This window comes from Nomascus leucogenys, chromosome 11 (assembly GCF_006542625.1).
Source record: "Nomascus leucogenys isolate Asia chromosome 11, Asia_NLE_v1, whole genome shotgun sequence".
Classification (NCBI taxonomy): domain Eukaryota; kingdom Metazoa; phylum Chordata; class Mammalia; order Primates; family Hylobatidae; genus Nomascus; species Nomascus leucogenys.
This window is the reverse complement of record NC_044391.1, coordinates 35,768,874-35,794,824: the sequence shown is the minus strand read 5'-3', so window position 1 is coordinate 35,794,824 and position 25,951 is coordinate 35,768,874. Positions and strand designations below refer to the sequence as shown.

The following is a 25,951-nucleotide window of genomic DNA, read 5'->3' as shown; positions in this document are numbered from 1 at the left end:
AATGTTCCAAAAGGGGGAAGGTGGCATTTATGAACCCCACGAAGCCTAGGATCCAGAGCTTACGCATCACTTCCGTAACGTTCCATTAGTCAAAATAAGTCACAAGGTTGGTCCTGATTCAAGAGGGCCTAGAAAGAGATTCACGTCTAGAAGGGAGAAGCAGCAGCACAGTCTCACTGCATAGAAGGAAGCTGACAGGAATGGGAAGAACTCGTGCCCGTTAAACAATCTACCACTATATTAAACAGTACATTGTAATACATTAATATGCATGTAATACAATACAAAATAATATAATAATATGAATGTAATTGTCATTTAATTATAAAACCTAGTCCAGAAATTGACTAGATTAACTGTTTTATGTTTTGTTACATTTTGTTTTGGGTTTTTATTGTATATACACTCTAAGAATGAGAAGACGTGGAGAGAGTGGTACATTAATTCTAAGTTATATAAGCAATCTAATCTCACATTTAGATAAATAAAAATTATAAGCAATATGAGGGCAGAAACTTTATATATTTTAATCATTGATGAATTTCTGGCAACTAGAATAGTGCTTCATGCGTAACAGGTATTCAATAAATACTTGTTGAATGAATGAATTAATGAGCAAAAATAATAGGCATTATTTTCTGTGGTCTTCCCTTTTATGTTCATTGGGAAGTTGTCATTTTTTCTCATCTGTCTCAAATGATTAAATTCCAGATTTTTAGAGAAATGGCTAAATAAGAAATAGAGGTCCTGCTCACATATGTTGTTCAATGAATTCTTGATAATCAACTGCCAAAATGTAGGGACACTAAAACTTATAAATAAGAATAATCTTTATGATTTATTTTATGAATATTTGATCACCCACTAAAAGGAGCCTCCAGGAGAATTTGCTTTCTTATTGATTGGTACAAAATGACAGTAATGTATTTTCCCTAATCTCTGTAATCTGTTCAGTATAGAAAGCGTATGTAAATGAGTCACTAACCTAAATGAGTGACCGTAAATATCCAATAATATTCAGAATTTGATTTCAATACTGTATCTAGATTCAGACTGCAGTACTATTTCTCTGGACAAGAGTCTCACTTTTTTTCTGACTCATGTAAAAATACAGGTCTTTTTAAAATTTAAATCTGGTAAATGAATGCTACATGTTGCTAGTATTTTAATATAGGAAAAAAGGGTGATTTGGCTATTTGTTGATGGTAATGCAAATTGAAACTAGTTTTATCTTATAAAACTATTCCCAATTGGAATTCATCTCCATTTATTATCTGTTTATATGGACATAATTTTAAATAGGAGAAAATGGTATAAGGGTAGGCATATTTTAAAAATAAAACAGTAGACAATATTGGAGAGAAAAAGAGAGGGGATGTTTCCTTTACGTACATCTTAGAATTATCTAACATGTACTTGAATGTACTGGCAAAATGATTAATCCCCAAATGACAATTCCTACATCTGTCAATTAGTTTATGTACAAGTCAGCTTGAATATTTTATATAAATTATAGCATCATGACTGGCAACAAAAACAGATCATGATATTTCAGGCAGTCATCTGAGTCCCTCAAGATGTAAATCAATGACAAAAAATGCAATCTAAATAATAATGGATTTACTGATTTATGTGTTAGACTATAGAATTATTCAATTTGATTAAAAATATCAATATTTTCAATATAATTCAAGTAGCCTGATTCTTATTTCTTATCATTTTTATACCAGATAATTAATGTGTATGTAAAACCACTCTTCCATAGCATTAGAAAAAGGAGAACTGTTGTTTTTTCTGTTTCTAGCATGAGAGAAGTTTTAAGGTGACTGGCATTTTCAAAATGCAAAGTTATGCTTCTTGTTACAGAATTGGAAAAAGACTGCTGATGTGTGAAGAAAAACAAAAGGTAAAAAACACTTAACTAATTTTCAGAGAACAGAAACAAGTTTTATTAGAAGTATTTTTTTTAAGTTGTGAAGCTGTGGTAGTCTTCACAGAATATAGTAAGGGAAATAATGTGTGAAGGAGCTAGAGAGGTGTAATTTTTTCTCGATTTTTGCAAGTTTTACAAAATATAGCATCTAAAAATTGGTTAGGAAAAATATATGTAGCAGACATAATATGTTCTAATGTTACATAATTAGTGATTTAAAATTCTTCTATACCACTGAAGACAATTGAGAAGTATTAACTGGTCTTTCAGTGATGAAAGTAAATGTGTTTTTCCAAAATATATGTATACTCCTTTTTTCTCACATGTTGAACTCCCTATGTTGCATTTTGAGATTGCTTTGCCTAGTGATTTGGGGTGTCATTAATATTTGAATATGCCAAGAAAATGTTATTAAACAAGGTTATCTAGTTTAATAATCTGAGTCCCCTTCAGATATTTGTTAGATGCCCAAAGTTACCAATTAATGTCTCTTCTAGTTGTAAAAAGTTGCCCATGATTCAGGATGGGAAATCTCAGCTGTCTTTGAAGTCTACTGAAACAGCTACATTAAATTAACTTCCCTGAAACTTAGTAGGTGCTCCTTAAATATCTGTTGAACTCTATTAAAACTAATGAACTTTATATTTTATATATATATATATATATATATATATGTATATACTGTAAGTTCTAGGGTACATGTGAGCAACATATTACATAGGTATACATGTGCCATGTTAGTTTGCTGCACCCATTAACTCGTCATTTACATTCGGTATTTCTCCTAAAGCTATCCCTCCCCCAGCCCCCAACCCCATGACAGGCCCCAGTGTGTGATGTTCCCCTCCCTGTGTCCAAGTGTTCTTATTGTTCAATTCCCACCTATGAATGAGAACATGTGGTGTTTGGTTTTCTGTCCTTGTGATAGTTTGCTGAGAATGATGGTTTCCAGCTTCATCCATGACCCTGCAAAGGACATGAACTCATCCTTTTTATGGCTGTATAGTATTCCATGGTGTATATGTGCCACATTTTCTTAATCCAGTCTATCATTGAAGGACATTTGGGTTGGTTCCAAGTCTTTGCTATTGTGAATAGTGCTGCAATAAACATACGAGTGCATGCGTCTTTATAGTAGCATGATTTATAATCCTTTGGGTATGTATCCAGTAATGGGATCACTGCATCAAATGGTATTTCTAGTGCTAGATCCCTGAGGAATCGCCACACTGTCTTCCACAATGGTTGAACTAATTTACACTCCCACCAACAGTGTAAAAGTGTTCCTATTTCTCCACATCCTCTCCAGCATCTGTTGTTTCCTGACTATTTAATGATCACCATTCTAACGGTGTGAGATGGTATCTCATTGTGGTTTTGATTTGCATTTCTCTGATGGTCAGTGATGATGAGCATTTTTTCATGTGTCTGTTGGCTGTATAAGTGTCTTCTTTTTAGAAGTGTCTGTTCATATCCTTTGCCCACTTTTTGATGGAGTTGTTTGCTTTTTTTCTTGAAAATTTTTAAGTTCTTTGTAGATTCTGAATATTAGCCCTTTTTCAGATGGGTAGATTGCAAAACTTTTCCCCCATTCTGTAGGTTGCCTGTTCACTCTGATGGTAGTTTCTTTTGCTGTGCAGAAGCTCTTTAGTTTAATTAGATCCCACTTTCAATTTTGGCTTTTGTTGCCATTGCTTTGGTGGTTTAATCATGAAGTCCTTGCATATGCCTATGTCCAGAATGGTATTGCCTAGGTTTTCTTCTAGGGTTTTTATGGTTTCAGGTCTAACATTTAAATCTTTAATCCATCTTGAATTAATTTTTGTATAAGGTGTAAGGAAAGGATCCAGTTTCAGCTTTCTCCATATGGCTAGCCAGTTTTCCCAGCACCATTTATTAAATAGGGAATTCCTTCACCACTGCTTGTTTTTGTCAGGTTTGTCAAAGATCAGTTGGTTGTAGATGTGTGGTGTTATTTCTGAGGCCTCTGTTCTGTTCCATTTATATATATATATGTGTGTGTGTGTGTGTGTGTGTGTGTGTGTGTGTGTGTGTATGTGTTTTGGTACCAGTACCATGCTGTTTTGGTTACTGTAGCCTTGTAGTATAGTTTGAAGTCAGGTAGTGTGATGCTTCCAGCTTTGTTTTTTTTGCTCAGGATTGTCTTGGCAAGGTGGGCTCTTTTTTGGTCCCATATGAACTTTAAAGTAGTTTTTTTCCAATTCTGTGAAGAAAGTCATTGGTAGCTTGATGGGGATGGCATTGAATCTATAAATTACCTTGGGAAGTATGGTCATTTTCATGATTCTTCTTATCCATGAGCATGGAATGTTCTTCCATTTGTTTGTGTCCTCTTTTATTTCATTGAACAGTAGTTTGTAGTTCTCCTTGAAGAGGTCCTTCCCATCCCTTGTAAGTTGGATTCCTAGGCATTTTATTCTCTTTGTAGCAATTGTTAATGGGAGTTCACTCATGATTTAGCTCTGCTTGTCTGTTATTGGTGTATAGGAATGCTTGTGATTTTTGTGCATTGATTTTGTATCCTGAGACTTTGCTGAAGTTGCTTATCAGCTTAAGAAGATTTTGGGTGAGATGATGGGGTTTTCTAAATACACAATCATGTCATCTGCAAACAGGGACAATTTGACTTCTTTTCCTTATTGAATATGGCTAACTAGAATAAACAATGTAGAGAAGACTTTAAATGACCTGATGGAGCTGAAAACCATGGCACGAGAACTACATGAGGCATGCACAAGCTTCAATAACTGATTTGATCAAGTGGAAGAAAGGGTATCAGTGATTGAAGATAAAATTAATGAAATAAAGCAGGAAGTTTAGACAAAAAAAGGGTAAAAAGAAATGAACAAAGCCTCCAAGAAATATGGGACTATGTGAATAGACCAAATCTACATTTGACTGGTGTACCTGAAAGTGATGGGGAGAATGAAACCAAGTTGGAAAACATTCTTCAGGATATTATCCAGGAGAACTTCCCCAACCCATCAAGACAGGCCAACATTCAAATTCGGGAAATACAGAGAATGCCACAAAGATACTCCTTGAGAAGACCAACCCCAAGACACATAATTGTCAGATTCACCAAAGTTGAAATGAAGGAAAAAACGTTAAAGGCAGCCAGAGAGAAAGGTTGGGTTACCCACAAAGGGAAGCCCATCAGACTAACAGCAGATCTCTCTGCAGAAACTCTACAAGCAAGAGTGTGGGGCAATATTCAATATTCTTAAAGAAAAGAATTATCAACCCAGAATTTCATATCCAGCCAAACTAAGCTTCATAAGTGAAGGAGAAATAAAATCCTTTACAGACAAGCAAATGCTGAGAGATTTTTTCACCACCAAGCCTGCCTTACAAGAGCTCCTGAAGGAAGCACTAAACATGGAAAGGAACAACCAGTACCAGCCACTGCAAAAACATGCCAAATTATAAAGACCATCAATGCTATGAAGAAACTGCATCAACTAATGGGCAAAATAACCAGTTAATATCATAATGACAGGATCAAATTCACACATAACAATATTAACCTTAAATTTAAATGTGTTAAATGCCCCAATTAAAAGACACAGACTGGAAAATTGGATAAAGAGTCAAGACCCATTGGTATGCTGTATTCAGGAGACTCATCTCACGTGCAAAGACACACATAGGCTCAAAATAAAGGGATGGAGGAAATCTACCAAGCAAATGGAAAGCAAAATAAAGCAGGGGTTGCAATCCTAGTCTCTGATAAAACAGACTTTAAACCAACAAAGATCAAAAGAGACAAAGAAGGCCATTACATAATGGTAAAGTGATCAATTCAACAAGAAGAGCTAACTATCCTAAATATATATGCACCCAATACAGGAGCACCCAGATTCATAAAGCAAGTCCTTAGAGACCCACAAAGGGACTCAGACTCCCACACAATAATAATGGGAGACTTTAACACCCCACTGTCAATATTAGATCAATGAGACAGAAGGTTAACAAGGATATCCAGGACATGAACTCAGTTCTGCAACAAGCAGACCTAATAGACATCCGCAGAACTCTGCACCCCAAATCAACAGAATATACATTCTTTTCAGCACCATATCGCACTTATTCCAAAATTGACCACATATTTGGAAGTAAAGCACTCCTCAGCAAATGTAAAAGAACAGAAATAACAGCAAACTGTCTCTCAGACCACAGTGCAATCAAATTAGAACTCAGGATTAAGAAACTTACTCAAAACCACACAACTACATGGAAACTGAACAACCTGCTCCTGAATGACTACTGGGTAAATAATAAAATGAAGGCAGAAATAAAGATGTTCTTTGAAACCAATAAGAACAAAGACACAATGTACCAGAATCTCTGCGACACATTTAAAGCAGTGTGTAGACAGAAATTTATAGCACTAAATTCCCACAAGAGAAAGCAGGAAAGATCTAAAATCCACACCCTAACATCATAATTAAAAGAACTAGAGAAGGAAGGCCGGGCGCGGTGGCTCACGCCTCTAATCCCAGCACTTTGGGAGGCCAAGGTGGGCAGATCACGAGGTCAGGAGATCGAGACCATCCTGGCTAACACAATGAAACCCATCTCTACTAAAAATACAAAAAATTAGCTGGGCGTGGTTGCAGGCGCCTGTAGTCCCTGCTACTCGGGAGGCTGAGGCAAGAGAATGGCGTGAACCTGGAAGGTGGAGCTTGCAGTGAGCCAAGATCGTGCCACTGCACTCCAGCCTGGGCAATAGAACGAGACTCTGTCTCAAAAAAAAAAAAAAAAAAAAAAAAAAAGAACTAGAGAAGCAAGAACAAACAAATTGAAAAGCTAACAGAAGGCAAGAAATAACTAAGATCAGAGCAGAACTGAAGGAGTTAGAGACACAAAAAACCCCTCAAAAAATAAATGAATCCAGGAACTGGATTTTGAAAAGATCAACAACATTGATAGACAGCTAGAAAGACTAATAAAGAAGAAAAGAGGAAAGAATCAAATAGATGCGATAAAAAATGATAAAGGGGATATCACCACTGATCCCACTGAAATACAAACTACGATCAGAGAATACTATAAATAACTCTATGCAAATAAACTAGAAAATCTAGAAGAAATGGATAAATTCCTGGACACATACACCCTCCCAAGACTAAACCAGGAAGAAGTGGAATCTTTGAATAGACCAATAACAGGCTCTGAAATTGAGGCAATAATTAATATCCTACCAACCAAAAAAAGTCCAGGACCAGATGGATTCACAGCCGAATTCTACCAGAGGTACAAACTGGAGCTGCTACCATTCCTTCTGAAACAATCCAATCAATAGAGAAAGAGGAAATCTTCCCTAACTCATTTTATGAGGCCAGCATCATCCTGATACCAAAGCCTGGCGGAGACACAACAACAAAAAAGAGAATTTTAGACCAATATCCCTGATGAAGATCGATGCAAAAATCCTCAATAAAATACTGGCAAACCAAATCCAGCAGCACATCACAAAGCTTATCCACCATGATCAATTCGGCTTCATCCCTGGGATGCAAGGCTGGTTCAACATACACAAATCAATAAATTTAATCCATCACATAAACAGAACCAACAACAAAAACCACATGATTATCTCAATAGATGCAGAAAGGGCCTTTAACAAAATTCAAGAGCCCTTCATGCTAAAAATTCTCAATAAACTAGGTATTGATGGAACGTATCTCAAAATAATAGGAGCAATTTATGACAAATCCACAGCCAATATAGTACTGAATGAGCAAAAACTGGAAGCATTCCCTTTGAAAACCAGCACAAAACACGGATGCCCTCTCTCACCACTCCTATTCAACATAGTGTTGGAAGTTCTGGCCAGGGCAATCAGGCAAGAGAAAGAAATGAACTTTATATTCTTATATTCTCACACATTTATATGCTTATATTCTCACACATTGTTTAATTGTGCTTAAACAATTGATTGACTTAATGCATTCAATAAAGACCACTAAATAGGATGGGGGTGGTGTAGAAAGAGAGAGAGGGAGGGAGGGGGAGAGAGGGAGAGAGCCAAGAAAGCCAACTGGTGAATGGCAGAAAGGGGATGCGGGAACAAGCAATTCTTCCACTATTTGCTGTCTAGCTCAACACAGTCAACTAGTATAATCCAGCTAGTTGTTTCTGCTGCCTAGGAAGGTTATTTGGGTTTTCCAGTGGGCACTATCTTGATTATGTGATCATCCATAGTCCAGAGTCTCACTCTCATCTTGGTAAATGTGGAAACATAATTGAATCATGACACCCAGAAATGGTCAGGCTCCTATTCACTTGCTCAACTTTATCTACTATAAAATTTATATACCACTTAATATATAGGGGAGGTGATGATAATTCCTTTCCAAGGATTCAGATACACAATTCCATAATTTAAGACATCCCATTAATTATATCAAAATCCATAGAAAGCCAGATTAACTTCCAGATTGCTTGGTAACTGTGGAATTTCAGCAAAAGAACCTTTGGAAGGCCTGGCCAATTTCTTTTTAAGGAAGACTCTCAAATTGGAGAGTCTCAAAAAGGAGTGGTAAGAGAGGGCATCCGTGTTTTGTGCTGGTTTTCAAAGGGAATGCTTCCAGTTTTTGCTCATTCAGTATTATATTGGCTGTGGATTTGTCATAAATTGCTCCTATTATTTTGAGATACGTTCCATCAATACCTAGTTTATTGAGAATTTTTAGCATTTATTGTATACACACATACTGTCTTGTGTATCTTCTTTATAGCACTTGATCTCAATTTATATTAAAAAATTTAATTTAATGTATTTTTTCTAATACAAAGTAAGTGTTATGCAGAGATCTCTTCTTATATAAACATAATTCCAATTCTTATCACAGTACTGGACCTATAGTAAATGCTCAGATTGTTGAATAAATGAATTTCTATTCTACCAGAGAGAGGGTTATGCTAACCTCCCCTGATATCCAAAGTCAGGAGTGGAAACATGCTAATATCTGCATTTGTAGTGCCCTCTTATTTTTTAAAACTTATTGAAAACAATTTTTGTTTCTTGGACACTTTTTACTTATGAATGTAATTCAGTTAAATAAACTACAGCTTTTTGTGTATATAAGAACACATACCTTATTACATTTTACTATCAATTTTCACTAGGCTGTACATGTTCCTATTTATATTATAGAGAAATATCATATCTTAAATATTTTTACAGATAATCTCAGACATCAAGGTATATTTTATTAATTCAAACACCACAAGATGACTCTATTTGTAAGTTACTGGACGTGGGATGGAGGAAGATGAAAAGTGTCAACTTACCACTCACTGGTCTATATAGACTTCATTGACAATGAAAAAATATCAGATGCAAATTGGGAGCACTCCAAAAAAGCGGAGTATTTTATGTTTTTTAAAAAAATTATTTCACGCATATAAGTGTGAAAGTGACTCTTAGAAAATTTAGGGGGACAGCAAGTCAGATGAGGAAAGCATATTCAGTGATATTTGCATGTCTTGGCACAAGATAAAAACAAGGAATTATGCTGAACAGAAATTCTCTACTTTACCTCCTTTATTTCAGCCACTACCAAGTTTCACATTTAGAAAAATAGTATTGTATGAAAAATATATCACTTCATTTAGGTTTTCTAATATCTCAATAATATATGTGAAAATTCTCTTATAAAACATAATGAGTTATGTTTTGAGTGTGCTTCGGCTGCAAGTGACAGCATATGCAAAATAAATAATGATTCTATTTATGTATCTCTCATGAGTAAAAATTCAGAGACTATTTCAAGGTTGCTGATGAGCCAGTTCAGCTCTGTCCAGAATCTGGATCATCTCTGGATTTCCCTTGTCTTTTCCTTCATAGGGGCAAGATGGCTGCCTTCATCTCCACTTATTTTTCCTTGACAACATGCAAAAACAGGAAAAGAGGGGCACAGCTTTTACTTTGTATGTGTCTTGATCAGAGAAAAAAATCTTTCCTAGATGCCCATGGTATACTTCCCTCAGGTTCCATTAGTCAGCTCTAGGTTACATTGTCTTCTTTAGTTGGCTTATTTCAGAAGAGGGAAATAAAAGCACTTAAACAGAAATATGAACAAAGGTGTCATCTAATGATGACCTTTCTGGCCTATAACATTTTCCTTATGGCTCAGGAAAAAAAGGTTCAAGTGATGCTGCATTCATTATTGTATATAATGAGAGACATTTGGGAAAAAAGCTAGGGTTTCTTGAGTTAGATTTTGCTACTTCCCATAAAATGTTGGAAGCATCACTTCTAAGCTCATTTGAGACAGTGCTATGATCCGTAACAACAGCAATTACTACTATCATACATTTCATTAAATCTTTCTAACAAATTTCTTAGGGACACTTTTATTATTAAGAAACATTTATTTGTTTTTTGTGTGTGTGTTCGTTTTTGTTTGTTTGTTTTTGAGACAGAGTTTTGCTCTTTTTGCCCAGGCTGGAGTGCAATGGCACGATCTCAGCTCACTGCAGCCTCCGCCTCCCGGGTTCAGACGATTCTCCTGCCTCAGCCTCCCGAGTAGCTGGGATTACAGGCACGCGCCACTATGCTGGGCTAATTTTTGTATTTTTAGTAGAGACTGGGTTTCACCATGTTGGTCAGGCTGGTCTCAAACTACTGACCTCGTGATCCGCCTACCTCTGCCTCCCAAAGTGCTGGGATTACAGGTGTGAGCCACTAATAGTAAAGATTTAATTATTATTGAAATGTATTCAATTCTCAACATGATTGGTTATTGTTTAAACATTTTACAGGTTTCAGTTTACATTTCAAATAATTATGAACTTATCACTGCTCTTAGGGACTTTGTGTGCCTTTTTGGTATGACTCTGCAATGTGGGATCACTACTGCTTATATACTTTTTCCATTTTTGCTCTGTTAATTAGTTCTAATATACAATACAAATAGAGAACTAGAGAACATTTAGGTAAGAAATAATTAGTATTATGATAGAAAATTCTTACACATCAAAACACTTAAATAACCACTTTTTTTTCCATAGGGAATTGTTGAAATAATTAAAAACTAAAATATTTGATCTTTGGGTGCATCCTTTTCTTACACTTACATATAAAAAAAGTTTCTTTACTCCTGTAAAAGTAATTCAGGTTAAAAATTATAGTTTTAGAATATCCATCTTTTCTTTTACAAACTAAGATGGAGTAGCATATGATTCTGTCTGAAGTTTCTATAGCTTGTTTCATTGTCTCCCTGGGACTTAACAAGCACATCTTACGAATGAGCATGAGATAGAAGCATTTTTATCTTTCATTTGAATAAATTTATATCTCTACCTGTTGTCTAGAAATCTGAAAAATGTTTGCCTTCTTCAATGTGAATATTAAATGTCTCCACTGCAGTGATCATAGCTGTTTTTCTTCCTTATAAAATAACATTGTCAACATTATTCTCTTACTCCAAAAAAAGTACACATTTCTGTGAACAAAAAGCCTAGGTTTAGGAGTTTAAATAAAATGGAGTTCTTTCTATAACATGTGTAGAATTTAGGGTCACTTCCACCACTAATGTGTTCATCTGAATAGTAATTGCCATAAAATTGTAGTTTCAAGTTTCTACATGCAAATGCATAACTTTTTATATACTTAAATTTGATACTATAATTTTTACAAATTTGAGTAAAAGTTCCCATTCATGCCACTATTACATACTTTGAGCAACCTTTTTCGTAACTCTTTATTGGTGAATTTATAGTTGCCAATCAAAAAAATTACATTGCTGATTTTATTCAACTGGGCCAGGACTTAGTTCTTAACAAATACCTATGGCCATAGTTCATACAGATGACATTTAATTTCCCAGGGGACTTCAAGAAGTGATGAAAAACAAACTACAAATGTATCCTCCCTTTCCCTCTGCACTGACCTAGGGCTCATTTGCCGGCCAGGCTCCCTGTGCCCTGCCAACATTCTGTCTGCTGCAGCTACTCTGGGAGTGCTTTTCCCTCCCTGAACTGCAGCTTTCAGACACTGCTCATTCACTGGTGAATCAGGTCCCACTGGGGCCCTTCCATTTGACTTGTGGTATATTTTTTAAAGTAATACCTCACTACATTTAGGAATAAATGAGTAACCCTATAACCCATGTTTAGTGTAATGTTTCTTGGCAATGAAAAAGTGAATAAAACTGAATTGATTCTATGACATAAATGTACCCACTTTAAACACTTACTCTGCAGTATTACTATAAGTCAACCTTTCCCATTAACCAGCTTAGTTAAGCAAGTCCAAATTCCTGCTGTGCTTCAAGGGTATGCCATAGAATTATGAGACTGTTTTAGTATTAAAATAAAGTTATCGAATAACATAGTTAAAGACTATGTTCTCCACAAGAAAATTATTTTAAAACCAGATTTGAAATGACACATAAAATATTTTAATAACAGGACAAAAGTGAAAACAACTAATAAAAAAGATAGGATTTCTGAAACATCCTTAGTAATTAAATATTTAATTTCATTTTAACTAAGCTACTTAGAATATTATGATTTTGTTTTTATTTGAAAAGCAAAGATCAAAAGAGATTTATTTTCTCCTCGGTTGAGCATGTTATCCACACAGTATAGGTCAAATTACTTAGTTAACGATGCTTGAAAATGGGTTCAGTATCTAGTAGAAGTCTTTCTGTTTTATACATAATAAATTATCTTCCTATGCCACCTAAATCCCCACTAAATACATGAAAAATAATAAAACAAATGCACCTGTAAAATAAAAATATGACCTCTCAGAGTAATTTCACTAAGTTAAAACTTTTTTTGTTGCTTATGACTTTTGAGCCTTCTACAGTAAGACAAATGAGATAATTTCATCGTCCTCTGTATGTTGCATCTTTGTTAGAAATGGGTTTCATGTCTAATTAGGATACTTTGTATTCTTTTTGGAAAATGCACAGGTACTTTACAGTTTCGTTTGTTTGTTTTGTTTTATGTTTGCTGTATTAATGTTACTAAGCCGATGAAAGCCAAAATAAAAGATCTGTAAGGCAGGAAGAAAAACTCCAAGGAAAATATATTGCTGGAAATTAAATTACCCATTTGAAAGTTAAAAACTTGAAGAACTGAATATTAACTAAATTTCATAGCAACAAGAAGGATTTTGCTTGAACAAAGTCTCTGATAGTTCACATTTCTCAGGATATGTAAAAGAAGCAAAATTACAGTTAGTATGAAAATGCCAGGTAAATGGGAGCAAATTTCTTCGTCTTTACCTGACTATCTGGTAGCCAAGCACTTTGAGCATGAAATAGAAACTTGTAGATTTACAATTACATTCATTGGCATAGGGTTTGCTATGTTAATTCAAATAATAATTATATGAATAACTTTTGTGAGGTTTATAGGACCTTTGTTACTTTCCTTGGAGTCACACAATCTGTCCAGGAATACGATAAATTTGACTTTGCTGTGACCATTTCACAATAGGTTAAATGTCGAGTTACCATATTCTTAAAGTCCAAAGCTATGTTTTCACTGACAAATTTGAGTTTGAATTATTTGGATCATTTTCTAATGTGAACCATAAAAGTAGATAGCATAAATGCTTAAATGTGCTTTTTTGCATTTCTACAACCTAAAACCAGTTTGGTTGAAAAAAATAAAATTTAACAGCCTTTAATTTGTCATGTGGAATCTGATACCATGTGCATTTTATTACCTCCATATATTTATCTAAGTGAAACATAAAATGGTTGTAATAATGGAGAATTTAAAGTAGCTTTTGCACATGAGCAGTAATGCTAACTAATATGGTGAATAAGGGCTGAATGTAAATTCTCAGAATTTCTGTTTCTTGTGATATGTTTGCTAAAGTGAGTATATCTTGGATAACTGATAGAAACACACATAATCCTAATTACGCTGTGAAGAACTTTGATGGACATAATGGAAATACAGGGAATAATCATTTCTATACAAGCCAAAGCCTCATATATATATTTGTAAAATTTTCAAACTACAATACAGTGTACATTAGATCACAGAACCTGCCAAAATATAAACCCATATCTCTTTTTATGCTGGATTTAGACTCTGGTATTCTCGTCTATGCATTCAGAGATAATCTAGGTATGGCATAAATCAGTAAAATCAAATATCACCAGTTCCTATTGATTCTACCTCATTTATAGCTCTTGATTTGAGCCCCTCTTTTCCATTTCTGTTGCCATTTAGTTAGGCCTTCAATTATATTTTATATGAATTATTCCAATAACTACAGTTCTCTTAATGACACCAGCATTTCAACACTCCAGCCCATTTTTATGTTTCTGCCAGATTTGTTTGCCCATAAAACAAAGTTCACCATGTCACCCCTCTGCTAATAAACTTCTGTCAGCTTCTTCTTAATCATAACATCAAGTCTAAAACCATTAACTTGGTTTACATGTTCTGAAACAGACCCTACCACACTTGTTAGTTGGTATTTAGCCTACTCTTAAATCATACAGCACTCCCAAAGGTGCACAGAACTTCTCTCTTCTTCTTTCTCTGCTTGCCTTCTACTACTTATTCATTCACGTGCTACCTTTTATTCTAAAGCTTGCAGGACTCTTGAGATAAAATTAGTTGAATCATTGAAGTATGTTCCTACAATACTTGGCTCATATTTCACTTAGAAATTCAATTTATTATTTTTCATAATAGACCAATGTTTTTATGTTCAGCTTTATTGGGGTACAAATCACATGAAAATTATATATATTCAAGATTATTTTTACTTTTTTTTTTAGTCATTCTGTTAAGTGTGGGGTGATATCTCATTGTGGTTTTAACTTATATTTCTCTAAAAGCTAATGTTGTTGAGCATCTTTCCATTTTTTTTTTCATCTGTATATCTATTTTGGTGAAATGTCTGTTTATGTCTTTTCTTGCTTTCTAATTAAATTGTTTGGGTTGTTTTTACTGCCGAATCATCGGAGTTCTTTATATATTCTAAATACTAGTCCTTTGCTATGATGCATTCATACCATGTACTACTACTCAGTGATAAAAGGAAGAAACTGTTGATACGTGAAACAACCTGGATGAATCTAAGTGAGAAATTCAAATGCCAAAATTTGCTTATTATATGAGTCCATTTATATCCATTCTTGAAATAACAAAATTATAGAACTAGAGAACAGATTAGTGGTGATCGAAGGAAAGGAGGGAGTGGGGGCAGGTGGAAGTGGATGTGGTTATAAAAGAGCAACATGAGGGAACCTCGTGGTGATGAGAATGTTCTGCATCTTGACTGTATCAGTGTCAGCATTGTGGTTGTCCTGTTGTACTACAGTTTGCAAGATATTTTCATTGGGGGAAACTGTAATGGGCACATTGGACTCCTCTGTGTTACTTTTTACAACTGCACGTGAATCTAAATTTGTCTCAAAATAATGTCTATTTATTATTCTCCAGCTTTATTAAGGTATAATTTACAAATTTTTAAAAATTATATATATATTCAAGATGTACATTATGTTTTCATATATTGTGAAATAATTATCACAATGAAGCTAATTACATATCCATGACTTCACATAGAAACTTATAATCTACTACTCTAGTTAATTTCAAATATATAATACATTATTTTCCCCCTTGCTACCATACATTATTATTAACTATAGCCACCATACTGTACATTAGGTCTCCAAAACTTACTTATCTTATAACTGTAAGTTTACATCCTTTGACCAACATTTCCTTATTTCCCCCAATCCTTGACCCCTGATAACCACAGTTGTACTCTTTGCTTCTATATATTTGCCTTTTTTTGATTCTGCATATAAGTGAGATCATGCAAGATTTGTCTTTCTGTTCTGGCTTCCTTCACTTAGCATAAGGTCCAACAATACCTCTTTGAGGTATTGATTTCATTTCTTTGGGGTATATATACAGAAGAGAGATTGCTGGATCATATGGTTGTTCTATTTTTTAATTTTTTGAGGAAACAGTACTGTTTTCCATAATGGCTGTACAAATTTGTTTTCTCATTAACAGTATACAAATGTTCCCTTTTGTCCACACCCTTGCCAGTACTTGTTATCTGAGGTGTTTTTGAAAATAGCCATCCTAACAAAAAAGAGGTGATATCTAATTGTGGTTTTGAGACAGTGTAGGGAAGAGACTCAGTCCTAGCACATAAGGTCCATAATAACTAAGATCCCAGTGGGCCTCACATGTCCAGGCATACTCCCTCCATTACCTTCCTGCCTCCCTTAACAAACTGATATGCCCATAAGTTTATAACATTCTGAGCTCCTTGGGGACAAAGGTAATTGCATTTATATTTGTGTCTATAGTACTTAACACAGTGAATGTTCTCATTAAACTTTTGTTGAATGAATGAATGAATCCTGGAAGGTCTGGAGAAAAGAATAACACAGAAATGTTATTAGAAAGTTGCTGAATATGGAAAGACTATTCCAATAGTCATAAAATATTCATTAAGAATGTCTTCAGACCTCTTTGTATAAACCAATATTTTTCTCTCCATCTATAGAATGATATGTTTTTCATCAGAATGATAAATCTCAATAGTAAAATATTTTAATTTTACATGACTTCAGTGTGTAAATTTATGAAAGCATATCCATTCTGTAAAATAGACATTTACATTATTTTAATATAGACGCATATGTAGATACAGGCCCACAAATCTTGTCATTAAATATTTACCTCTAACCTATCTCACTAGCTATCATCTGTTTATATCTGCTCACATATATGAAATAAGGCCATAAACTAAGTCAAATATTCTCTGGAAAAGAATTAAGATTCATGGTGCTAGAATCCTATGAAACTTATACTGACCTTCAGATTACTGGCCTGAATATGACTGATTCATGAAGGGATTGTGAATTTTGTAAGCAAATAAAACCTTGTGAGAGCCTAAACATTATTGACTATGTTTAGATAGATAATATAACATTACTTTGTATTTTATAATTTTATATCAGAGAACTCTGCATAATAATAAGCACTCTATTGGATTTAACATAGCATAATAATAAGCACTCTATTAGGTAGGTTTAATGTCATTTTTCAAACCAATAATAGGCTTGAATTAAGTAGTAAGGCCCTTGCCAAATGTCTTTTTAATTGTCAAAATGTTTTACATTCTAATGTAAGAAGCAGATATCAATATTTTTAAGTCAAACAGAATACTTTGATTTGATATGAGAGACATACTCAAATACCATAACAAAAACTTCTTTGTTTCATTTCTATGTGTGAAAATGTCTGTCACTTACATGTATTGTCTTCTAATGGAGGGCATGATCACTGTTAGAATTATGTATAATCAAATACTGCATTTTTTTCACAAGAATAAAATTTCAAATCCAATACTAGATAATATAAAAATCTATTTGACCTTTGTCAAATTACATTAAGTGATAATAAATTTAATTACCTGGTACAAAAAGCCAAAAATATCATCAAGTCATAGAAGAAAATAAATTTTGAGTCTTTTACTTTCAGATTAAATACTGAAATTATTTTAATTATATTTCTTTGCAACTTTTATTGATATAATATTGTTATTACTTTCTTAGTTATTTTATTCTATATTATTAGTTAATTCTTGAAAGAACTAAAAAACTTCATGCTGTATCATAATTTCCCACTATTGTGCATTCTTCACTTGTTGCCTAAGAACAAGCTAAGAATCATGAGCATTAAAACCATTTTTTAAAATGTGATGAACCCACAAAAAGTTAAAGGTCTGCTTGAGTCTGCTAGACCAACACATTCTTATAATCCCCTCAAGGTCATCATACAGTTTGGCACCAACATTTAAGCTTTGAAAATTATATGACCATCTATTAAATTTTAGATGTCACATGTCCTCAGACCTTTTCTATTATAATACAAGACAGAGTTAGACCATTTTTTAAAAGATCCCTGTGTTATTGATAATTGCCTAAGGTGCTTCTTCCTTTTCTTTTTCAGAATGAAGAACAAATTTTGGTATTTTGAGTTTGGCACATCTGAAACTTTCTCAGCCACCTGCAAGAAGCTACATGAATCTGTAGAAATAGAAGTAAGAAAAAAATGAATTCTCTCTTGTAATACGATGAAATGGCTTGAGCTTTGCTGTTAGTATATTTGCATTGAAGCCCATGGAATGAAATATATATTAGCAATCCACAGAGACTTACTCAAGATTTTAAATTGTAATTCCTTTCACTCATCTGGAATACAGCACTATCTGACATACTAAAGTTAAGTGTAGATATGGGTTGTTTTATTATAGTACAGAGGAATGAGAAGTGGAACACAACTTTGGAAACCGATGCAGTTGTTACTGGGCACAGTGCAGATAGAAAGGTGTAAGATAAAAGTAGTTGGAAAGAAAAAAGTTGCAGATTACATAAAAAATATTATTTTCGGGTCTCAATATCTTGTAACCTTTAAAACACACTTTGCTAAAATTGTACTTACTTTTATGAATAAAGGTTAAAAAGTATACTTTTCCATTCCATTCCCATTCATTAACTAGGTTTTCTCGGTTCCCAAGGTTGCCATTTCCCCATTACATTTATAGAAAGTGGAAATGCCAAGAAAGAGAGCAAAGATAGCAGAAAAGACACATTTTAAAAAGACTTGGAGCAAATAGGTCTATAAAAAAAAAAAAGACACTGTAGGACTCAAAATTTTGGAGAAATATTATAAAAGAAAATGACTTCGTTATATTGAGAGATTTTTAGGGGTTAAAGAAAAAAGAAAAGTTGTATTTTGACAAATGATAAAGACAAAACCAGAGGAACAGAATTATGAAACATGAACATTTAATGACTAGTTGACACGAATTAAGAAACATTGGCTTCAACAATTTTCATCTTAAAAATAAATGCAAAAAGTTGCTACTGATATCTAAATCATTAGTTCCTTATATTCAGGTAATAAGTTTGGTAAACAGAAGTAGTTATGGACCACACAATGGCCTGGCTAGGTTCTTCATTATCCTAAATTTCTAATTTGCTGTTATTAATAATACCAAAAAATGATACTACTCTCAGTGCAACCTTTTAGTACTTTTATCTCATCATGATTGGTAAATATAATTAAGTATTAGAATTGATGGTCATGGAATGGGAAAAAACCCTTCATAACGGGGTCAGACCATAACCTTTGAAAGGAACATAATTACAGAGGTGAAGGATTTGGGTTCAACATGGACTTTCTGTTACTACTATTTAGGATGATATATCTGTGTATATGTATGATATATGTACATATATAACTGTATATAAAATGATATATATAACACGTATATAACTATATACATGTATATCTATATAACTATATATGTACTATAGTTATATTTAGTTATGTATTATTATATATAATAATATATGACATATATAACTACATTTAGTTATATATTTAGTTACATATTATTATATATGATAATATATGACATATATAACTGCATATATAGTTAAATATATAGTATTTATAGTTATATATGTGTCATATGTATTGTTATATACATATACATATTTATGTGTATATATATTCAATAAAACATATACATTCCCCTTTACTCTTAGAATCATTATTTTTTAAAAAAACTGCTTTATATACTAGATTTTGAATATTTCTTATCCTCAAAAATTATGCTCAAATACAATTTGCAGCAGAAGCTGAAAAGTTTTAGAAAAATTAGAAGTATGGTTTTAGTTGAATGTAGGTGGAGATCCTGAATCCTCCTGCGCCTCCCTTTACTTTATCCTACCCTTGAGCACAGATTGAAAAGCCGTTGATCTATAGAATAAGATTCTATGTGTCACGAAGTACAAAAAAAAATCTTTAAGAAAAGTGTTGTGTTTACAGCAAAAGAATTTTAATGAAAATACATTTGAAAACGGTGATTTGTAATGTGCTAAATAATGATAAAATTAAGTGGTTTTGATCCACAGAGCTTGAGATCTTATAGAAAAACTATTTAGAATGTTCTCCAAGAAATCTGGGCCACTAGAACTAAGTTATGTTGCTCGGAGTGCTGTTTCTACTTACTCTCTCAGCCTGGCCTTCTAGCTCTGCATCCCTGGCTTCTTTTGGGTGCTATTACAATAATATTTATAAATCACAGCCAGCACTGTGTGCATGCCCCCTTGTGTTTTTGCGTATCTTGTTGTGTGTGTGTGTGTGTGTGTGTGTGTGTGTGGATAGCTAGGCAAAATCTGCTTCTCTGCTCACTTTTTAATGAATCCTGTCTATCATATTAGCAGAATATGCCTTTCTACCCTCAAGGTTATTTTATAATTAAATATAACAAAAACAGCAATTCGAAAATTTGATTGTTTTTTGTTGTTTCCTATTTGTCCTAAAATTATACCTACTATGGTTTGAAAAATATATAACAGAATAAACTACTTCAGTAAAAACAGAACCTCCAGCAATAGATAAATGTTTTATTGGCAGCTTTTTCAAAATCAAACTATCTTTTGTGTGTCTCTTTATTTAATATTCCTCTTTCACATGGTGTGCTCCTTCCAAAGAGGGCAAATATTTGGGTTGATATGAATATCATGGAATAATAGTTAAGATTTACCTATTATTAACTATCTCACAGGTGATGCTACACAATGCACATATATTATTTGATTTAGTCTTCATCAAAACCTTATGATACTATTATATCTCCATTGCAGAGATAAGCATTTTCTTCAATAATTTAAGAGAAATAAGAACTATGTTGCTGCCACAATGTTTAAATCTAATGAGCAAATTGATTGAAAATATATGTATTTACACATACATGTAAAGATTTAATGATACACGAAGTAGAATTTTTTAAAGATATTTATCTTCTACCTTTATTACAAAAGATAAAAATAAATTCTTTAAAATTACAAGAAAATATTTTAAAACCAATGTTTATATTAAAGTATTTGGAGGGGTGCAATGTGTGCCTAAGAAACTCAGGTCAGCATTTGGAATTGAAGATACAGAGTTCATGAATGTTTAGTTTGCTCAGAGTACCAGGTAAAGTTAATGAGAGAATAAGAAAGCCTATTCTATAGAAATTTCAGTCTTTTGGTTGACAGGGATATTGGGAAAGATGGTAAATTTTAAAGCCAAGAATTTCCATCCCAAAGTACTGATTTATTGTAATTATTAAATACCCCTAGAAACCTAAATGATCCCAAGAATTAATAAATGGCATGAGTAGCATCAAAAACACAAAATAAATTAGCAGGATTCAAAAGACAATATTCTTATTGCTCAGTAACCTGGCAAACAGAGATCTTAAAGGCAATAGCCAGAGTTCCCAAGCATAGTCTCTGCCCCATGTGTCCTAATACTGAAATTACCCATAAAGCAATGTTTTAGGTTTCACTGAGTAAAGATAGAAATAATTTTTATCTGATATAGACATAGAATCAGACCTACTATGGAAAAAAATTACAGTTTATCATTAATTGTATCTCATCACATTTACCATCCACACTTAGAGCTCTCCAAAGGTCTTCACGTTTTGTATAGTCCTATCAACTGACATGTTAAGTGGATCTGAAACACTAAAGTCACATATAAAGCTTGTTGTTAACACCTCCGTACAGTGTGACCCAGGACGCACTTATTTATGAAGATTAAAACACACTGGCAGAAAAATTGAAACCGTCTTCTTTTCTTTTAATTAAATTTGTCTCTGGAATAAGATCTTCTATTTTAAAACTGAAGAGTGGACAATGGCATCACAGCCTTGCACTCTATAAATAGCTCCCACAGTACTATATGTTAACGACCTTTTTTCTACCTAATAAAAATATTCAGGATTTATTGACTAACTGAGGCTGTTAGCTTTTAAGCTTTTATATTCTTTTCCTCTGTAGCTACCTTTTTAAAAGTCATAAATCTCAAAGGGAATGAAAATATTATCTGACACAGTACTATAACTTGTTTATATTTCATAGCCTTCACCTCAGCTTTTACTTTCATGCACTCAACTGGTGTGCTACAATTACTGGTCTCCATCAGAACCAGCACTGAAATTTTCCAGACTAATGAACATAACGTTAAAGTAAACAGAGGAAGGTAGCCTGGGGTCAAGAACAAGTGGAAACAAATCATTAATAAATAGCAATTTATTTAAGTACATTGTCCTGCACTCAAAAGAACATCAATGTTCTTCATCAGTCCTTGTTCTTTGAGACTCTTTCAGAATTTTTTTTTCACTTCTCAGAGAGCTACTTACTCTGTTTCCCTAAAACTACACATGACAAGACTCTGAAGAGTGAAAACATGAATAATAGCATACACTCATGTTTTTCAGTTGTCACATGTAACTCAGCTGGTTCAATACTTTTTTTTAAAAAAAGAAGCCTCTTTGCAACATGTTCTCCTTTTCTGCAGATGAACAAAGGAATCCTCCTTCACTAATTCTGAAAGTAACTTGTCACAGTGGGGTTCTAAGGCCTAGTCAAATAATTGTCTTAGTGTACTACCTGCTGTGTTCAATATTGAGTGAAAATGGAAGCCAGGCCCTGACTCCAGCTTATTTCATGATTCTTCTGTTATTTAAATGATTTTAGTCAGTTTGGGGGAAGCCAGACCTTTATAAATTAACAGCAGGGAAATACCAAAGGTGTCAGATTGCATATTTATCATCTTTTTCGTGTAATACTTAAATATGTATTAAGAAGTGACTGACATAAATTAGGCAGATTTCAGAAGCCACAGGCCGTGGCTTGTAGAGGACCCCCTTCTGCTTGACATTTCATCCTTGTCAAAGATCAAATTATTTTAATTTAGGCTGCAAATTATAAGGAATGAAGACTTCTTTGTGGGAATTCCCTGTGGTAATCTGACTTTTGTTGTTACTGCTGCTTGTCAGTGTGCAAAAGATATAATATGCATGCAAATAAGGTTAAAAAATATGTACTATCTAATTATCCAGCCAGTACATTCCACTTGAAGACAGTGGGAGGCCTGACACACAGTATGTGTTTGATTCATTGAGGCCTGCAGGGTATTTACACAAGATTACTTTTAATTATGAAATTAATATCTGTTTATCTAGAATATATAGCGGTAAGTGAGTATACACATGACCAGAATTCTTTAGTAAAAAGAAATCATCTTAATTTAGCACAAGAAAAGGAGGAAAAAAGCACTGCTTTCTGGAAAAAAAAAAAAAAAAAAAAAAAAAAAAAAAAAAAGCAAGCATCATCCAGATCTTGGTTTCGCCCTCATTGAAACAAATTAAATGAAAACTTGGCACTTTCTCTAGAATTTGTTTCTATCCCTGCCAAGTAGTCTCAAGATGTGTTTCTTTATTTCACAGTTTTTATTTTTCAGTGAACAAGATGCAATCCTAGCTTCAGTAGGATGAGGCGAATGTGGAAAAAGAGAGGGCTTTTTTTTGTTTTGTTTTGTTTGTTTTTCATCATTTTCATGGAACGCTGTGTCTTCTGAGTTCAAAAATCATGACTGCCATGAGAAATGATGAAGTTAGTGTCAATAATTTTTTCTGTACTAAGACATGGCAAATGAAACAACTCCACTGTAAATATATTTCAATTTAGGAAATGCATATCCCTCACAAAATTCTTTAAAAAACAAAGTGCTTATATCTCTTTTCATATTCACTTATAATTGAAAATGGGATAATAATTTCTAGAATGTATATTAATAACTAGCATTTTAGAGAAGGCAAATGAATAAATAGTAATTTTAAAAATACGGAATAGTCTTATCACTGTCCACATATGTCCATTAGTGGAAATGAACGGAAAACTCAAAAAACTAAGAAGTGACCACTCTGAATATAACAAAACATTCTTTGTTAGTGAATTTTATATTTTTCATAATCATCAGGGTGTTTTGTCACCAGGAAAATAAGAAAAATTGGGCTGATTAACCTTGTTTTTTTTTTTTTTTTTAACCATTTTTGCAGCAGCTATAAAATCATGCTGGATTGAAGATCTTTTAACTGCTACTCCTATTTCCCTCACTCAATCTGCCCGGCCCTCCATATTCATTTGGACAACTGTGCCTCTCATGGCCTTTGACATCTCCTTAGGACTTCATCTAGTCCAAGAAACCATCCTTGGTAAATTCAGTGTGATTGAAATCTCTTAGAATCACTGTTTTGAATTTTACTTTTTTTTTTTAAACGAAAGTCTTTTAAGCTACTTCTTTCTCTGCCCCAAAGGTGTGAGACCATGAGGCATCAATTCTGTTTCTTTATTTTCCCCAATAGTACCTTGCAGTGTGTATTAAATAGGGGCAATCATCAGAATTTCTTCCTAAAATTTGACCACAGTTTCCAGAATTAACCTTTTTGTAACACACTAGAAATTTGCAGCTGGTTAAATATATATGCAGATGCTAACAAGTCTCTCCCAAAGGTTTTCTACAAACAAAGATATACTGGTGATTTAATTTGATCAATTTTAAGGACTACTAGAGATAACTGGTAAATGTTAGGGGCTGTTTTATCTTTTATATTGACTCAGGGTAAGTGTTTAAGTGTTCTTGAAAGGCTTGTTTGGAAATGACAACATTATGGATTTCAACCCACTTATTAAAAGATAAGGAAATGAAAAAGAAGAAATCAGGGAAATAAAATATTCTGTTTCTGTTTCTTTCTTTTTACCGATCAGTGTGATGGAGTACAGATAGATTTAATAAACATCTCTCTGGAAGGAATTGCTATTTTGAATATACCAAGCATGCATGGAGGATCCAATCTTTGGGGAGAGTCTAAGAAAAGACGAAGCCATCGACGAATAGAGAAAAAAGGGTCTGACAAAAGGACCACCGTCACAGATGCCAAGGAGTTGAAGTTTGCAAGTCAAGGTCAGTTTTCTAACAATCAGTTGTTAAATTGCTTGTTAACCTGCTTTCAAAGGCTTCTTTAAAAAGTAAAAAGTTTTCCGTTGCACTATAATAATGTATATATTTTTACAGTTGTATTTTTCATATTATGAGATACCCATGTGTGATTAACTTATATCACAATAGATTATAACTCAAGTATAAATTGGCTACATTTTTCATTATTCTTCTTTGTATATAGCTCTTTCCACAGAAAATAAAATACATTTGGGGTATTTCGTGGATAATAAAATAGAAGATATTGTATATTAAGCTCTTCTGAAACGTGATTGTCTTAAATAGGACATTTGAGTTGCTGGAATAAGGACCTAGTTAAGGCTTTTCTAAGGTTGTGTTATAAGAGATTTTGTTCTTTTTCTGCTTTGGTCAGGCTGTGAGATTGAAGCTATTTTACAGAGCTGTTGTTCTAAGTACCATATATAACAGAATGTTTAAATATCCCATGATAAATTTTGATTGTCTGCTGAATTTTTCCAGAAAGTTAGTAACAACAAGTAGGAGACCTGGGAAACAGAGAGCAGAGACCTAAAAAAAGTAGACTAGACTAACTATGGGTCAGAATTCTCAACTCTATTGTAATATAGTTCTCATTGGGACGTGATACCTAATTCTTAGAGATTTTATAAACTAAGATATCAATGTGATATTCTGATAACTATCATGTCCCAAAAGTTTATGTATGTAATTCTATAATATCATTTTTACCTTCTAGAATTTACCTAATACTATTGATGACATTGAGAAATCAAAACATGTTGTCTCAGCTCAGTGTAGCGAGGACAAAATATGAAGAGATTTCAGTGTTAATGGACTAATATAAATAAATTACTAAAAAATGAAATAGAATAAAGTGAGAAGATGGTTGGTGGGCTTTATGGTGGTGGGCAATAGCTTTATGTTTTGGTGTCTTTGAGTACCTGATTCAAGTTTCAGTAACAAGCAGTGACTTCTTTTATATAAAATTTGGTACCATGAAAGTGGAAAAGATTGATGGAGAAAGTGTTAGGTATTCTCTTGAAAGAAATGCTTATCACAACCTGCCAATGACAGGTGGTTTTGATGCCCTTAAAATGTATGTGTAAGTGATCTTGGAGAACTGTATTAGTACAAGCAAGTTCATAACAAATC

At 33.5% G+C, this 25,951-nt stretch overlaps 1 protein-coding gene across 15 annotated transcripts in view; it reads left to right on the top strand.

Annotated features, from left to right (window-relative positions):
• Positions 1 to 25,951, top strand: part of DGKB (diacylglycerol kinase beta) — a 799,601-nt gene that overhangs the window by 588,807 nt on the left and 184,843 nt on the right. For all 15 annotated transcript variants that reach the window (XM_030822175.1, XM_030822171.1, XM_030822169.1 and 12 more), the window contains 2 exons: positions 17,924 to 18,014; positions 24,589 to 24,784. In XM_030822175.1, coding sequence (XP_030678035.1) covers positions 17,924 to 18,014; positions 24,589 to 24,784 — 287 coding nt within the window. The remainder of the gene's footprint in view (positions 1 to 17,923; positions 18,015 to 24,588; positions 24,785 to 25,951) is intronic.